The 17,968-nt window shown below is 46.7% G+C and overlaps 1 protein-coding gene across 5 annotated transcripts in view; it reads left to right on the top strand.

Annotated features, from left to right (window-relative positions):
* The window catches only part of LOC129713510 (tubulin polyglutamylase TTLL13-like), a 40,197-nt gene that overhangs the window by 5,195 nt on the left and 17,034 nt on the right, over positions 1 to 17,968 (top strand). For all 5 annotated transcript variants that reach the window (XM_055662587.1, XM_055662585.1, XM_055662588.1 and 2 more), the window contains 9 exons: positions 758 to 876; positions 1,698 to 1,828; positions 2,685 to 2,841; positions 3,565 to 3,708; positions 4,751 to 4,836; positions 7,658 to 7,883; positions 9,578 to 9,759; positions 11,768 to 11,956; positions 13,672 to 13,840. In XM_055662587.1, the coding sequence (XP_055518562.1) occupies positions 758 to 876; positions 1,698 to 1,828; positions 2,685 to 2,841; positions 3,565 to 3,708; positions 4,751 to 4,836; positions 7,658 to 7,883; positions 9,578 to 9,759; positions 11,768 to 11,956; positions 13,672 to 13,840 (1,403 nt within the window). The remainder of the gene's footprint in view (positions 1 to 757; positions 877 to 1,697; positions 1,829 to 2,684; positions 2,842 to 3,564; positions 3,709 to 4,750; positions 4,837 to 7,657; positions 7,884 to 9,577; positions 9,760 to 11,767; positions 11,957 to 13,671; positions 13,841 to 17,968) is intronic.

Genomic DNA, 17,968 nt, shown 5'->3' with positions numbered 1-17,968 from the left:
AGGGATCAGGGGGTATGGAGAGAAGGCAGGTACGGGATACTGAGTTGGATGATCAGCCATGATCATATTGAATGGCAGTGCAGGCTCGAAGGGCCGAATGGCCTACTCCTGCACCTATTTTCTATGTATCTATGTATCAACTCTCATTAATTCCCAATTCCTTCATTAACCCGTAGATGATGATCAGATAAAGAAACATACAATAGAATTCTCCTAATAGAAACAAGGAAGTGCGGATTTCTGGTTTACAAACAAAGGCACAAAGTGCTGGAGTAACTCAGCAGGTCAGGCAGCATCTCTGGAGAAAAGGACTAGGTGATTTTTCGGGTCGGAGTGTCTGAAGAAGTGTTTTGACCTGAAACGTCACCTATTCCTTTTCACCAGAGATGCTGCCTGACCTGCTGAGTTACTCCAGCACCTAGTGTCTATCTTCAATGCAGATTTGTCCAATTTCTAACTATCCAGGATTTGATCCGTGCTCTGTTTTGATCATTTAATCTACTTAGCAATTGTAATAATGACATGCTTACAATGCAAAATTATTAAGCTAATTTATAGATAGTTTCAAGAATATTTTGTCTCCTTATCTCCTTTTCTTTATGTTTCACTCTTCTGAATATTTTATTTATCCTTTGTCTTTAATTGCACCTTGTCTTTTCCTAATCCTCTCTTTCCAACTTTGTGTCTTTTCACAGTTACCACTGCCTCCCTGTCTCTACCTTATGACGATAGTCTATGTCTCTACCCTGTGTTCTAGTCCGCCGTGCAACTCGCCGCTATGGATTGAAGGAGGTTGGCGATGATGAAGAGTGGATATTGTACTGGACGGACACGTCCGTGTCTCATGAAAAGGTCATGGAAATGAAGCGTTTTCAGGTCAGGGCTGAAATAATAATCTTCAGATGAGTGGGAGGCATAGTGTCGCAGCGGTAGAGTTGCTGCTTTACAATGGCAGGGACCCGGGTTCGATCCTGGTTACGGGTGCTGTCTGTGCAGAGTTTGTACGTTCTCCCTGTGACCGCGTGGATTTCCTCTGGGTGCTCCGATTTCCTCCCACTTTCCAAAGATATACAGGTTTGTTAATTGGCTTCTATAAATTCTAAATTGTCCCTACGGTAGTGCTAGTATACAGGGTGATAATTGGTCAGTGCGCATTCGGTGGGCCGAAGGGCCAGTTTCCACGCTGTATCTCTAAAGCCTAAAGTGGTGTAAACACACCACAGAACTGAAGCCTCGTGCCCCTAAGTCTGTCTCCACCTTCCCCTTGATCTTTGTTCAGAGAATTAAAACTAGATGATGGTCTGGGCTCAGATAGTTTAGTTTAGAGATAGAGTGCGGAAACAGGCCCAGAGTCTGCACCAACCAGCGATCCCCAAACATTAACACTACCCTACACACTCTAGGAACAATTTTACGTTTACACCCAAGCCAATTAATGTACAAACCTGCATGTCTTTGGAGTGAGGGAGGAAGCCGAAGACCTCGGAGAAATCACATGACAGCAACCGTAGTCGGGATCGAACCCGGGTCTCCAGCGCTGTAAGGCAGCAACTCTACCGCTGCGCCACCATTAGCTCAGATCGTAGCTGATTTCTTCCCAGTCTTTCCAGCTCTGAATTTCTCTCATGTTTTCATTCCGTGTTACGTGGTGGGCACAGTCTTTGATCGTTTCCTTTCTAATGTTTTAATCTTTGCAGAAAATTAACCACTTTCCAGGAATGAGCGAGATTTGCAGGAAGGACCTATTGGCCCGGAATTTGAACAGGATGCTGAAACTCTTCCCAAAGGAATATAACATCTTCCCCCGCACATGGTGTTTACCTGCCGAGTGAGTGCTCTTAAAATTAAGTGTGGGCACAGTGCGAAAATAAAACGCGCTGTGGTTGTTTCATTAAAGAAAGGGCTTGTATTTTTACCTGGAGTCTCATCACATTTCTCTGGAATCACACAGCTCCTCACAGACAACAGTGCATGGGAGGCACATTCACCTTTGTTATTTGGGTGAGTGCTCCAGAAGGCCCCACAGGCAGTGACCACTTAAACTATAGTTCATTGGTATTATTATTTGAGGAATATTGACCTCCTATTTGAGCAGTTCCAGCTCATCAATGGTCAATCTTAGCTTGGGAATTTTTGGGGACAATGTTATCTTGTTAAGGTATGGAAACAAGGAACTGCAGATGCTGGTTTACATGATAGGACGCAAAGTGCTGGAGTAACTCAGCAGGTCTGGCAGCATCTCTGAAGAACATGGATAGTTACTTTTCGAACCAGGACCCTTCTTCAGACTGTCTGAAAAAGTTCCTGTCCCGAAATGTCACCCATCCATGTCCTCCAGAGATGCTGGTACAGGCAGGTACAAGGATACTGAGTTGGATGATCAGCCATGATCATATTGAATGGCGGTGCAGGCTCGAAGGGTTGAATGGCCTACTCCTGCACCTATGTTCTATGTTCCTATGCTGCCTGATCCACTGAGTTAGTCCAGCACTCTGTATCCAGTATTGTTAGGGGTGTCTGGTAACTGGGTGGAATTTGTGCAAAATTAGCTTTGTGGGATTTGGTCACTGTTTGAAAGACTATGTCTGATTGAATTGGTGCTTGTATCTTCCAGTTAGACCTAATTCTTATTTATATTTTGACATTCATCTCGTGATCTCAATATTCTATTGTACTCTGCGCAGCTTTGGTGATTTTCAAGCCTACAGCAGGATGAAGAAACCAAAGACGTACATCTGTAAACCAGACTGCGGGTGTCAGGGCCGAGGAATCTTCATCACCAGAAACCTAAAGGAGATTAAACACGGGGACCGACTGATCTGCCAACAGTACATCTCCAAGGTATTGGAGCACTCCTGTTCCTTCCACTTTCCTTTCCTTGAGGGTGAAGGCAGCACTCTCAGTGTCTGAACCGGTCACTAGTCATTCAACGTGGGCCTGGACCAAAGAGGCAATTCCTCTCTGATAGTCAATTCCTCGCTGTTAATCATCACATCCAAACCTAGTCATCTGTCCAACCTCACGGGCAGCCACGGTGGCTCAGTAGTGGAGTTGCTGCCTTACAGTGCTTGCAGCGTCGGACACCCGGGTTCGACCCCGACTATGGGTGCTGTCTGTGCGTAGTTCGTACGTTCTCTCTGTGGAGTGTCCGGGGGGGGGGGGGGGGTGACTGGCAATCACCAAGGTACAGAGTTAAGTAATGTAGCAGCCGCAGGGAAGAAGCTGTTCCTGAACCTGCTGGTCCGGCAACGGAGAGACCTGTGGTGCCTCCCGGATGGGAGGAGGATAAACAGACTGTGGCTGGGGTGAGAGCAGTCCTTGACGATGCTGCGCGCTCTTCACAGACATCGCTTGCTCTGGACAGACTCAATGGAGGGGAGTGAGGAACCGGTGATGCGTTGGGCAAACTAGTGTGAATGGGAGATCGATGGTCAGCATGGACTCGGTGGGTCGAAGGGCATGCCATATCTCTAAACTGAGCAAGTTATTTGCTGTGAAGGTGATTGATATTTGATACACTCCATTAGAACCTGTTTGACAATGTAATCATTGTTCCTTTCACAGCCTTTCCTCATAGATGGTTTCAAATTTGATCTCCGTGTTTACGTCTTGGTGACATCCTGTGATCCCTTTCGGATTTATATTTATAATGAAGGCCTGGCAAGGTTTGCAACAAGCAAGTACAATGAGCCCTCCAACAGCAACTTGGTAACTTTTGATTTCTACTTGTACAATATTGTATTACATCAAAGCTTAAGTTCTTTAAAATACATCTTTATGATGACTTTTGTTACAGTAAACTGTCATTGCAGAGGGAATAAAAAAATCCTTAATCTTCTCAGGCCTTCCATTTTATAGGCAATGGGATACTTATCATTGCTTTTAAGTAGAGTATGTGGCAAGCAAAGAACATTGTTGCCTCTCACAAATACCAACACAACAACCATCAGGCAATCTCTAAGGATAGAAACAAGGAACTGCAGATGCTGGTTTATTAAAGACAACAGAGTACCGGAGTAGTTCAGCGGGTCAGGCAGCATGCCTGGTGAACATGGATAGATGACATTTCTGGTCAGAAACCAGAAAGGAAGAGAAGTTCTTCAAAGTTGAGGTCCCCCCTCATTCTTCTAAACTCCAGCGAGTACAGGCCTAGTGCTGTGAAACGCTCATCATATGTTAACCTACCCATTCCTGGATCATTCTTGTAAACGGCCTCTGGACAATCTCCAGAGCCAGCTTATGCTTCTCAGATATGGTGCTCAAAATTGATCACAACGTGTTTGGAACCAATATAATTGGAGACCCTGGGGCGGTACAGTGGCACAGAGTTGCTGCCTTACAACGCCAGAGATCCGGGTTCAATCCTGACTCCGGGGGCTATCTGTATGGGGTTTGTACGCTATCCCTGTGACCCCATGGGTTTTCTCCAGGTGCTCTGGTTTCCTCCCACACTCTGAAGACATACAACAGGTTTGTAGCTTAATTGGCTTCTGTAAATTGTACTGGTGTGTAGGATAGTGTTAGTTTACAAGGGGATTGCTGGTCGGTGTGAACCCAGTGGGCCAAAGGGCCTGTTTACACTCTATCTCCAAAGTCTAAAGACCAAGTCGCCAATGGCAAAGATGTGGGATGTGAAGATGACTGGATGGTCAGGCGGGGGGTTACAAAGTGAGTGAGGGATGAATGCAATGAAGGAGCTTGTGATGCCGTTCTCCCAAATCAATGAAGCATTTTTATTTGTTGATGACAGGATGACATCTGCATGCACTTGACAAACTATGCCATCAACAAGCATAGCAAGAACTTCGTCAGAGATGGGGACAGCAGCAGCAAAAGGTACCTAAATGGGCTGGGAAGGGAAATCTTACTGAAAAACATTTTCCAATCGGGGACGGCAAGGTGGCGCAGTGGTAGAGTTGCTGCCTTGCAGCGCCGGAGACCCGGGTTCGATCCTAACTATGGTTGCTGTCTGTACGGAGTTTGCATGTTCTCCCCATAACCTGCTTGGGTTTTCTCCGAGATCTTCGGTTTCCTCCCACACTCCAAAGACGTACAGGTATGTAGGTAAATTGGCTTGGCAAATGTAAATTGTCCCTAGTGGGTGTAGGATAGTGTTGATGTGCGGGGATCACTGATCAGCGTGGACTCGGTGGGTCGAAGGGCCTGTTTCCGCGCTGTATCTCTAAACTAAACTAATCGATCTGTAACATCATAAAGATGTCTGAAGAATGGCCCCCACCCGAATCGTCGTCTGTCCATGCACTCCACAGATGCAGCCTGACCCGCTGAGTTCCTCCAGCACTTTGTGTTTTGCCAATGATTCCAGCATCTGAAGTCTCTTGTGCCTCTCTGTCATCATATAGAAGATGTTTGCATCTCCTCTCTCTCCCGCATCCCCCCCCCCCCCTCCGTTTCCCACCCTAGTCATTGTACTAGTTTCATTGTTGTCCTGTTGCGTTTCCCTGTCAGTATAACATTATCACTTACCCCACAGCCAACAATGGACCATTGTGGGCTCTACCTTTCCTTGATTATTGTTGCTTTTTGCATATCTTTCATTCATTTGCCGTCTATATCTCTCGTCCCCCTTTCCCCCGACTCTAAGTCTGAAGAAGCATCTCGACGTGAAATGTCACCTGTTCCTTTTCTCCAGAGATGCTGTCTAACCCGCTGAGTCACTCCAGCTTTTTCTGTCAATATTCAGTTTAAACCGGCATTTGCAATCCCTTCTGACACAAAGATATGGCAATGACTGGTTACACTTGCTGGACAAGTTGTTGTGGGATGTATGTGACATTGGGTATCTCTGGAAGGCGAGCTATTTGACTCGGGCTAGTCAGCACCACAGCACAAAGCTATAGTAACATGAAATAATGCTAATGGTATGTTAGCATTCATAGCAAAAGAATTTGAGTATAGGAGCAGGGAGGTTCTACTGCAGTTATACAGGGCCTTGGTGAGACCACACCTGGAATATTGCGTACAGTTTTGGTCTCCTAATCTGAGGAAAAACATTCTTGCCATAGAGGGAGTACAGAGAAGGTTCACCAGACTGATTCCTGGGATGGCAGGACTTTCATATGAAGAAAGACTGGATAGACTCGGCTTGTACTCGCTGGAATTTAGAAGATTGAGGGGGGATCTTATAGAAACGTACAAAATTCTTCAGGGGTTGGACAGGCTAGATGCAAGAAGATTGTTCCCGATGTTGGGGAAGTCCAGAACAAGGGGTCACAGTTTAAGGATAAGGGGGAAGTCTTTTAGGACCGAGATGAGAAAATTTGTTTTCACACAGAGAGTGGTGAATCTATGGAATTCTCTGCCACAGAAAGTAGTTGAGGCCAGTTCATTGGCTATATTTAAGAGGGAGTTAGATGTGGCCCTTGTGGCTAAAGGGAGAGAAGAGAAGGTAGGTACAGGATACTGAGTTGGATGATCAGCCATGATCATATTGAATGGCGGTGCAGGCTCGAAGGGCCAAATGGCCTACACCTGCACCTATTTTCTATGTTTCTATGAAAGGAACTTCCAGTTTTGGTTTAAACCTGATGATATTGTCCCATTTTCAGCTGGCATCTTCAAGGCATGAAGCCAATTGAGCTGATGTTGCAGAATGCCACGTATATATTGTTGTTATAGGAGTAACATTATGTCATTAGTGAAGCCTCCTCATGTTCAACTGGGAACATCTCATTGAGCAATTATAAGATTTTAAAAGTATTTTGCAACAACAACAGACTTTGTAGTCTTTCGTCCTATTAAATCATGGGTGGAATTGAAATTGTACTATTTTCTGTGTTGGGCAACTGTATTCGCACTTCTAGGTGATATCAGAAGTATAGCCATGGATCCCTGATGTACGAGTTAAAATTAAAGAAAAATACAAAGTGCTGGAGTAACTCAGCAGGTCAGGCAGCATCTCTGGAGGACACGGATAGGTGACATTTCCAGTCTTCAGACTGATTGTTGTAGGTGAGAGGAAGCTGGAAAATAGGCGAGGGAAGGACAAAGAGCCACCTAGCTTTGTCTGACACCCAGCTCTTTTCCAGTCTGAAGGAGGCTCCCATCCCTAAACGTCACCTATCCATGTTGTCCCATGATGCTGCCTGACCCACTCTGTTTTATGGGTAAACCAGAATCTGCAATTCCTTGAGTCATAGAAACATAGAAACAGAGAAAATAGGTGCAGGAGGAGGCCATTCAGCCCTTCGAGCCAGCACCGCCATTCATTGCGATCATGGCTGATCGTCCCCAATCAATAACCCGTGCCTGCCTTCTCCCCACATCCCTTGATTCCACTAGCCCCTAGAGCTCTATCTAACTCTCTCTTAAATCCATTCAGTGATTTGGCCTTCACTGCCCTCTGTGGCAAGGAATTCCATAAATTCACAACTCTCTGGGTGAAAAAGTTTTTTCTCACCTCAGTCTTAAATGGCCTCCCCTTTATTCTAAGACTGTGGCCCCGGTTCTGGACTCACCCAACATTGAGAACATTTTACCTGTATCTAGCTTGTATCCTTTTTTTATAATTTTATATGTTTCTATAAGATCCCCCCACATCCTTCTAAACTCCAGTCAATACAAGCCTAGTTTAAATGAATGCACTCTTTATCCATCCTTGTATTAGTTCACCCATGCTGTGTTCTGTATTATGCAGGAAACTGTCTTCACTAAACAAATGGTTGGCAGATCACGGCCACGACGTGCCAAAGGTTTGGTCGGACATCGAGGACGTCATTGTTAAAACGCTAATCTCTGCCTATCCGATCTTGAAGCACAATTACAGGACTTGTTTCTCCACCCATCTCTGTGGCTGTGCCTGCTTTGAGATACTAGGATTCGATATTCTGATGGATCGTAATTTGAAACCATGGCTCTTGGAGGTGGGTTAAATGACAAGGAAAGTCTGACACCAGGGTCCACAGAGGGCAGTGGTAATGACGTAAATGACCATTGTATCTGTTTTGACATTATCGTAGTTTAGGGTTACAGCCCGGAAACAGGCCCACCGAGTCCGCACCAACCAGTGATCCCTGCACATTACAAATAGACTCAGGAATAGTTGCTTTCCGAGAATTATAACTACTATTAATTCTAATTCACACATGCACTGATTTCACTGCCCAACACCACGGACTTCCATCTGTATATATGTATATATGTATGTAGCGCCGCAGAAATTGTGCACCTATTCCCGTTCTCCCTTCTGTTTTTTGTTTTTTCTGTTTCTTGTTTTTTGTGCTAAATTGTATGTATGCACTGAGTACGAGCAGCTTTCACTTTCACTGTACATGTATAGTGACAATAAATGGCATATCTATCTATATCTATTAACGCTACCCTACACACACTAGGGACACTTTACACTTGTACCAAGCCAATTTACCTACATACCTGTACATCTTTGGATTGTGGGAGGCAACCGAAGATCTCGGAGAAAACCCAGGCGGTCTCGGGGAGAACGTGCAAACTCCGTACAAACAGCACCCGTAGTCGGGGGTCGAACCCGGGTCTTCGGCGCTGTAAGGCAGCAACTCTACCGCTGCGCCACCGTGCCGCCTGGTTTGGCTCGGGAATCCGGGTGAGACCCCCCCACTGGCTCGAAGTAACATTGCTGAAACGTGCCTTTGTATTTTCACCTGACTGTCAACAGTGTGGCACTCCCTCTCTACTGCAGGGACGGTCTGGATCAAGTGCTTCTGTTTCCAAAGGAATACCTGACCCCCACAGCCTTCTGTCTCTAAGGTGGGAGACCAGCTTCCCACTGAGTCTAGCTGGTACTGAGGATCCCTGGAGACATTGGCGGAAAACCCGTGGAGGCCAGGGGGGGATGTGTCCCCTCCATGTTTTCACAGGTGGGGATGTGTCCCCCTCACGTTACAAGCTTTAAATCTAATTCAGGGCGCACGGCTGAAGCTTCCGATGCCTCGCGCGTGTGTGTGTGAGTGTGCACATGCGCGTCCGGCCGCCAATAAATTGTGTCCCCCCCTGACCCTCGGTCCCCTCCATGTTTTGAAAGCAGTTTCCATCTCTGCCTGGAGAACATGTTTTGGGTTGGGGCACTTCTTCAGACTGCTCTGGAGAATGTGGATAGGCAACGTTTCAGGTCGAAACCCTTCTTCAGACTGCTTTGGAGAACATGGATAGGTGATGTTTTGGGCTGGGACCCTTCTTCAGACTGCCCTGGAGAATGTGGATAGTCAATATTTTGGGTCGAGACCTTCAGATGTACTCCAGCATTGCTCAAGATTCCAATATCCATAGTTCCTTATGCATACTCTAAAGGCCCCTATAGTTTAGGGACTAATGGAAGGGATTGATCCCCGTTAACATGAGAACAAGTTTTAAGAGGGAGATGATATCTCTGGCTGCCCTACATGCTTTCGGCCAAATGGTCAGAAGCAACAGTGGAAGGTCAGAGGAAAAAAAAGCCATGGATGGAATTTTTGTGTTGTCCAAAGGATAGTGATTAGAATCGGGAGCCGTGAAATACTTGCATCGTAGCACGGAAGCTTTGAGGGCAATTGCAGTTACCTTTAATTTTGTACCAATGCCATGCCTGCATTCTGCTTTCCAGGTGAACCATTCCCCCAGTTTCACCACAGACTCCAGGCTGGACAGAGAGGTGAAGGACAATCTACTGTATGACACAATTTGTCTGATAAACCTTGGGGCAAGTGACAAGCAGAAGGTGAATGAGGAGGAGAGGCGCAGGGTGCAGGAACGTCTGTGGCAGCGTCACACAACCCGTGAATTCAGGTAGAGATATTGTAGTCCCGATATTGTTGGCACGCTATGTACAAGTCTGCACGCTTGCACAAGAACGGAACTCACTATCAAAACATGGAGGGGACGGGGGGTCACTATTTTTTGGCGGCCGCGCGCACATGCGCACACTCACACACGCGCGAGGCTTCGGAGGCTCAATCCAGCGCTAAATGCAGCTCAACTCTGCCTGTCTCACCGGGTTAACTAACAGTCCTGTCTGGACTGACGGGATACCAGCGCTGCTTCTCCGCGCTGGCCATATTTCCCGCAAGCCCAGGCAGGTTAACCTGGCGGGGATGTCCCCCACCTCTCAAAACATGGGGGGGGCATGTCCCCTCTGGCCCCCCCGGGTTTTCCACCCCTACGCTTGCACATTCCCAGCTCCCAAGGCCTCACGTTAAAGTCAATGGTTGAGAGACCCAAGTTTCCAAGTCTGTAGTTTGCTGAAAGTGGCAACTCGAATGGATAGGGCGGTGAAGGCGGTTGGCATGCTTGCCCTCATAGGGCAGGGCGCAGAACATAAAACTCAGGATGACAAAAGTGCCGGAGAAACTCAGCGGGTGAGGCAGCATCTATGGAGCAAAGGAAATAGGCAACGTTTCGGGCTGAAACTCTTGTTCAAACCTCAAGATGCTGTGTTGAAACTTCACAAAGCAGTGTTTAGGCCACACTTGGAGTATTGTGTGTAATTCTAGTCATCACGGTCGAGGAAGGATTCGATTATGCTTTACATTGTGCAACTGCTTATCCTGTGACCTGTCCATGTGGCGAATGTTATCAGTTGGTGGCACAGTGGTAGAGTTGCTGCCTTTCAATGTCAGAGACCCGGGTTCGATCCCGACCATCGGGTGCTGCCTTTACGGAGTTTGTACGTTCGCCCCGTGACCACGTGGGTTTTCTAAGAGTGTTCCGGTTTCCCCCACACTCCAAAGGCGTACAGGCTTCTAGTAATTGGCTTCTGGAAATTGTCCCTAATGTGTAAGATCGTGCCAGTGTATGGGCTGAACGCTTGTCGGCGCAGACTCGGTGGGCTGAAGACCCTGTATTTGTGTTGTATCTCTAAAGTTGTTTTAAACTGTTGCATTTATGAAGGTCTTCAACGTGAGGGGGTGGGGGGAGGTTTTAATGAGGGCAAATAGATGACCTTGAAGGTCAGCATGGATACGGAGAGCAGAAAGGCCCATTTTTGAGCTGTGACACTCCACGACTGTAGAAATATCTCAGAATATCTCACTCAAAGGGTGGTGGATATATGGAGCAAAATGCCAGATGAGGTAGTTGAGGCTCAAGTCAAGTCAAGTCAAGTCAAGTTTATTTGTCACATACACATACGAGATGTGCAGTGAAATGAAAGTGGCAATGCTCGCGGACTTTTGTGCAAAAGACAAACAACAAAACAACCAAATAAATTATAAACACAATCATAACACACATATTCTTTTACATAATAAATAATGGAAGGAAAAACGTTCAGTAGAGTTAGTCCCTGGTGAGATAGGCGTTTACAGTCCGAATTGCCTCTGGGAAGAAACTCCTTCTCAACCTCTCCGTTCTCACCGCATGGCAACGGAGGCGTTTGCCTGACCGTAGCAGCTGGAACAGTCCGTTGTAGGGGTGGAAGGGGTCTCCCATGATTTATGAATGGGACTATCCCGATGTTTAAGAAACAGTTAATAGGCACAAAAAGCTGGAGTAACTCATCGGGACCGGCAGCATCTCTGGAGGGAAGGAATGGGTGACGGTTTGGGTCAAAACCCTTCTTCAGACTCACAGTTTAAGAAACAGATAGACAGGTACCTGGATAGGACAGGTTTGGAGGTATATGGACCAAGCGCAGGCAGGTGGGACGAGTGCAGCTGGGACATGTTGGCCGGTGTGGGCCAGATGGGCCGAAGGGCCTGTTTCAACACTGTATCACTCTGTGATTCTGATTCTTGACGAAGTCAGTGAGTGATGTGTTTTGTCCCATCTCCTGATTTGCCATCCGTTACCCCCACAGACGGGAACAATACGAGAACTACCAGTCGGCTTGGCTCCAGCAGGTGGAGAAGTATGAGAAGGAACACCTTGGAGCCTTCCACTTGATTTACCCACGGCTGGACTCCGAGAAATACGACAACTTCTTTAAACAAAGCGGATCGCTTTTTCAGGAGACGGTCGCTTCCAGAGCGAGGGAAGAATGTGCCAGGTATGAACTGTAGGCAGGAAAACCATTTCATAAAAGTTCATAATTCATAGGAGCTGAAGTAGTCTTCTAGGCTCATCAAGTCTACGCTACCATTCAATCATGGCTGATCTATCTTTCCCTCTCCACCCCATTTCCTGCCTTCTCCCCATAACCTTTGATACCCTTACCAATCAAGTATCTGTCATTTCCTTTCTTCTCCCCGCCCCCCCCCACCCCCCATCAGTCTGAAGAAGGGTTTTGGCCCAAAACGTTGCCTATTTCCTTCGCTCCATAGATGCTGCTGCACCCGCTGAGTTTCTCCAGCTTTTTTGTGTACCTTCAAGTATCTGTCATTCTCTGGTTTAAAAATATCCAATGACTTGGCCTCCACAGTCGTCTTTGGCAATAACATCCACAGATTCACCACCCTCTGACTAAAGAAATTCCTCCTTATCTCCATTGTAAAGGTACATGTTGGACATCCGGTGGTGATGTTACTGGCTGCCTCCTCCCACAGTCTGGTTGTCTTTTGTTATTTTGTTCTGTTTAAAGTGTGTTTTTTAAGTTTTTTTCCGTATTTTATGTGGGGGGAAGAGGGTATGGTAAGGGGGTACCGTCCTTCAGTCGCTTCCTGGCAAGGATGAAACTATTATCTTGAGTCCCGCCCTCGCCCATATCCCTCCTCGCGGCTTCTCTCTAACTGGATTGGCCACGCACATCTAACTCCCCTTAAATTTGAACTGGCCTGACTACCCTCTGTGGCAGGAGTTCCAGAGATTCACCACCAGACCAGTTTTAAAGGCTTATCCTTAAGCACCCCTTGTCCTGGCGGGCTGAGGCCTGTCCAACCCCTTAAGAATTTTGTAAGTTTCTATAAGATCCCCTCTCAATCTCCTAAATTCTAGCGAGTATGCTGGAAACATCACAGAGCGGGCGATCGCCGTTTGGAGCTCCGGAGTGTTGGGCCGCTGCTCCAACATCGCGAAGCTGTGGGCGCGGAGCTCCCAATGCGGGCGGCGCTGGCCTCAGTCGCTGAGTCCTGGGACCCTTTGCCGGGGATCACCAGCACGAATCTCCGCCCAGCGCGGCCTGTGGACATCGGGAGCCGCGGACTCCGGTGGAAGGCGGCTGGTTCAGAGGTCCAAGCCGCTGAAGATGTTCTCCCGTTCGACGTTGGGGTTCCTTCGTTCCCGGCGAGAGGGCCTGAACAACGGGCCGCCCGTAGCGGTGACTACCTGGTGCTCGGGAGGCCACGACCATGGGTGAACATTGGGGAACATCAGTGAGGAGGTTGACTGGACTTTGGTTCCTTCCCTCACAGTGGGGAACTTTGGTGCTGCTGTGGGGATGTTTGTGTTGTGGACGACTGTGTTCTGTGTTTTTATTATTTGTATGACTAAGGGGAAAATAATTTTGTTGTCTCTTAATTGAAGACAATGACAATAAATTAAATCAAATTAGATCAAATGTTCTTTTACTCTGAGGCTATGCCCGCTAGCCCTAGACTCCCACACTAGTGGAATCATCCTCTCCACATCCACTCTATCCAGGCCTTTCTTTATTCGGTAATTTCAATGAGGTACCCCATCATCCTTCCACACTCAGTCCCAAATGGCCTACCCCTTATTCTTAAACTGTGACCCCTGGTTCTGGAATTCCCCTCTTGACGTTTGGGGTCGCGACCCTTCTTCAGCAGAGTATGTTGATTGACTAGTTATCGGGTTCTTTATGATCAGGCACCAACTGGAGGAGATTCGACAGAAGAACGAACCGAAAGAGCTGGCAAAGGGAAGAAAGGTGAAGGAACCAAAGGACGCCCACCTGCATGGCGAGTCAGGGGCCGAGCCGTCTGCACTGGAACGAGTCTACAGGAAGTACAACAACTGTTTCACCCTAAAGAAAGAGGTACTATTCCCAGTAATTACTGCTGATTCCTCATTGCCCCATAGACATGCATCCAACAGATGAACTGATCTGATGGTATTTTAAGTATTGATTTATTCTCTCGATGTGGATGAGTTCTGTGCATTAATCTTGGATATTTCTTTCTGGATGAACTGCTTTGTACCATATACCATCTGTGAAATGTATGGAAACTAATGGAGTCTGGAAATCAAAAAATGTGCCTTCTGATCATAGTTGCCACGGGGAATGACCGAGACCAAGCAGAAATTGTGGATGATTCTCAGAAATGTTCTCCCTTGATGTATGCGATTATACATTGGCGACTTGGATATGAATGTAGGAGACGGTAGTATGATGAGCAAGTTTGCGGATGATACGAAAGTTTGTGATGTCAGAGATGGGGAAGAGGATTGTCTTGAGATCCGGCTAGATATTAGTCATCTTGAAAGTTGAACAATGGCAGATGGAATTTATCCCTGACAATTATGAAATGATGCATTTTGGAAGGTCAGGTTGTACATGGTAAATGGTGGTACCCTAGTGAGTGTTGATGAACAGAGAGACCTGGGGTTTAAGTCCATAGATCCCTGAAAGGGTAGATAGGTGGGTAGGATAGCCATAGAGTTATCTTGGCATATAATATGAGAGAAGGGACATCATGTTACAATTTCATAAAACATTGAATTATTGGTTAGCCACACTTGGAGTATCATGTGCCGTTTAGGCTGCCACCTTGTAGGTAGAATGTGGTATGTTGCTTGGATTGGAACATTTCAGTGACAAGAAAATATTGGAGAGGCTGAGTTTGTGTTCCCTGGAATGGAGGCTGAAGGGTGACCTGAGGGAGGTGTACAAATTTATAAGATGGAGCAAACGTCTGAAGAATCTTACGTCTGAAGAAGGGTCCCGACCCGAAACATTACCCTTCCTTTTTCACCTAACCCGCTGAGTTACTCCAGCGCTTTGTATCTATCTTCGATAAGAATCTTTTTCCTTTGTTGGGGATGTATAAAACAAGAGGACATGGGTATCAAGTGATAGATAGGAAGGTTAGAGGGAATCTGAGGGGAAACCTTGTCAAAGAGCAGCTGGAATCTGGAGCGTGCTGCAGGAGGAAGTGGTGGAGAGAGAGACTCAACATTTAAGAAGCATCTAGACAATAAATTGAATTGTCAAGGAATGTGCATAGATCCTTGAAATTGGCAGCACAGATAAATAAATGGTGAAGCATGCATATAGGCACCTTGGCATGGACTATGTGCAGGGACTGGTATTGATAACATGGAAACATAGAAAATAGGTGCAGGAGGAGGGCATTCGGACCTTCGAGCCAGCACTGCCATTCATTGTGATCATGGCTGATCGTCCCCTATCAATATCCCGTGCCTGCCGTCCACTAGCCCCTAAAGCTCTATCTAACACTCTCTTAAATCCATCCAGTGACTTGGCCTCCACTACCCTCTGTGGCAGGGAATTCCATAAATTCTCTGGGTGAATCCGTTTTTTCTCACCTCAGTCTTACATGACCTCTTAAATAAGACCAGTCTTAAATAAGTACAATAGAGAGAGACACAAAACGCTGGAGTAGCTCAGCGGGTCAGGCAGTATCGCTGGAGAAAAGGAATAGGTGATGTTTCAGGTCGGGACCCTTCTTCAGACTGAGATTCAGGGGATAGAGAAACTAGAGATATGAAAAGGTTCAGAACAGATCAGAGCCAGCACCAATGATCAAAGAGCCCACAATGGTCCATTGTGGAGGAGGTGATAACGAGGGGATACAGTAAAACCAGCAGGACGTCTAGGATGGGTGAGGGACGGAGAGAGAGGGCATGCAATGATTACTTAAAATTAGAGATGTCAATATTCATACCGCTGCCCAAGCAAAGTATGAGGTGCTGTTCCTAATCAGCATGGACACAGTGGGCCAAATGGCCTGTTTCTCTGCAGTATGACTCTGACCCTAAATCAGTAACTCCCAGGACCCGCCATAATAAAGCAACTGAGGGGGTGCCCACCAAAACCTGAAAAATATGTCCTCTGGCATATCCGATGTGTCTCTGGATCAAGTCGAGGCAGGGAGAAAGGTGTTGTTCCCCAAGACCAGACGCTGGGCCACTGTCCATCAGGCATGAGTGAAGGGGTCAATGCCATTTTTATTCCCAGAGCTTGGCTTCAAGCAGGAATATATTTGTTGATCATGCCAGAATGCATTTACAGTACAGGGTTACAAATGGAACAGCTCCATAGAGATTTTGAGATATATATCTTTGCGATGGTCCAATGGTACTTTATTGTCACATGTACCAAAGTAGAGTGAAATTGTTTTTTGCACACAGTTCAGCGCCAATCCTACCATACATTGGGCACAATCATACTAAGTACAGAGTGTAAGACAGTGGACCACTTCTTCTTCTTCTTGCGTGTGGCGTGCACAGCCTAAAGTTGGAGGACAACTTGTTCTATTTGATCTTCCGTTTGTGCACGTCAAGTTGATTGCATTAGTCGAAACAGGGCGGGCCATGTGAAGGTTGCAATCTTCCACCCCAGTAGACCACACTGAGTCAGTACACAGGACTCCCCGTGATTTAGTCCCTATTTATTTACCCTTCAATCTGAAATTTAAAACAGAATGCTAGAGTCTTAACTTGGCCACATAGGCCCAATGCCGCCATATCCTGTTGGCGGCATTGGGCTGGAGTTGCATTGCTCGGCCTGGCCAGATGATATGTTGATGTCCTCTGCCGCTGCTCCACTGCTCTGTTCATTCTGCGCACTTTGCGACTTGGAGCAGCGCCCAATCTAATGGAGCTCCACCACATCGACCACTACGATGCTTCGCCATCGGCCCGTGAACACGTTGTTTCCTCGCCTTGTGTGGCACCGTGGCGCAGAGGTAGAGTTGCTGTCTTACAAGGCCAGAGACGAGGGTTTTGTCCTGACCACGGGTGCTGTCTGTATGGAGTTTGTGCCTTCTCCCTGTGACCTGCGTGGGTTTTCCCCGGGTGCTCCGGTTTCCTCCCACACTCAATAGACGTACAGATTTGTAGGCTAAATGGCTTGGTAAAATTGTAAATTGTCGGATAGTGTTAGTGTGCGGGGATCGCTGGTCGGCGTGGACTGAATGTGCAAAAGGGCCTGTTTCCATGTTGTTTCTCTAAACTAAACCAGGCTAGTGATCAGCCTCCATGCCACGGGGCTGCTCCTGCAGCGGGTGAGTTGGGTGAGCCCCCAACCTACTCACCGCCATCGTTCCTTTCCTCTGCCTGCTGCCATCTTGAAAGGTCCATATTAATCTGCCATTTTAAATTCATTCAGCAGTGGGCCTTGCAAGCACAGGGTAAAACGGTGAAGATAAGACATTAAGCATTCATTAACAGATAATGTAGATCGGTGGAGACAGCATCAGGAGACAACATGGGGTCACAGTTTAAGGATAAGGGGGAAGTCTTTTAGGACTGAGATGAGAAAAACATTTTTCAAACACAGAGAGTGGTGAATCTGTGGAATTTCTCTGCCACAGAAGGTAGTTGAGGCCAGTTCGTTAGCTATATTTAAGAGGGAGTTAGATGTGGACCTTGTGGCTAAAGGGATCAGGGGGTATGGAGAGAAGCATGAAACACACAAATGCCGGAGCTTCTGGCAAACATTTCATCTATTCTTGCTGAGGTTAGTGCAAATAGTCAAGTCCACAAACTTGTGAATGGTTGAAGGTATTCCCAGAATGCGACGATCATTAATGTCCGGAACTCGTTTGATTTACTGTTAAGTGGTGGTATTATATATCTGCTGTTAATTAATTAGCCTGACATTTTTAATGTTTCCTGTTCTGACTCTTGTGATAAAGGATACGCATTCCGTGCTATTGTAAAACTCTGACAATCCAACAGTCTTGGGAATTTGGTGGATGTGAATTAACAGATTTTCTGGACTATTAGATTTTACTTCAAATAATACTGTGAATTATTTAAGAAGGAGCTGCAGATGCTGGAAAATTGAAGGTACACAACAATGCTGGAGAAACTCAGCGGGTGCAGCAGCATCTATGGAGCGAAGGAAATAGGCAACGTTTCGGGACGAAACCCTTCGGGTTTCGACCCAAAACGTTGTCTATTTCCTTTGGGTTTCGGC

Source organism: Leucoraja erinacea, chromosome 36, assembly GCF_028641065.1.
Source record: "Leucoraja erinacea ecotype New England chromosome 36, Leri_hhj_1, whole genome shotgun sequence".
NCBI classification, from domain to species: Eukaryota; Metazoa; Chordata; class Chondrichthyes; order Rajiformes; family Rajidae; genus Leucoraja; species Leucoraja erinaceus.
This window is presented reverse-complemented; position numbering and strand designations above follow the sequence as displayed.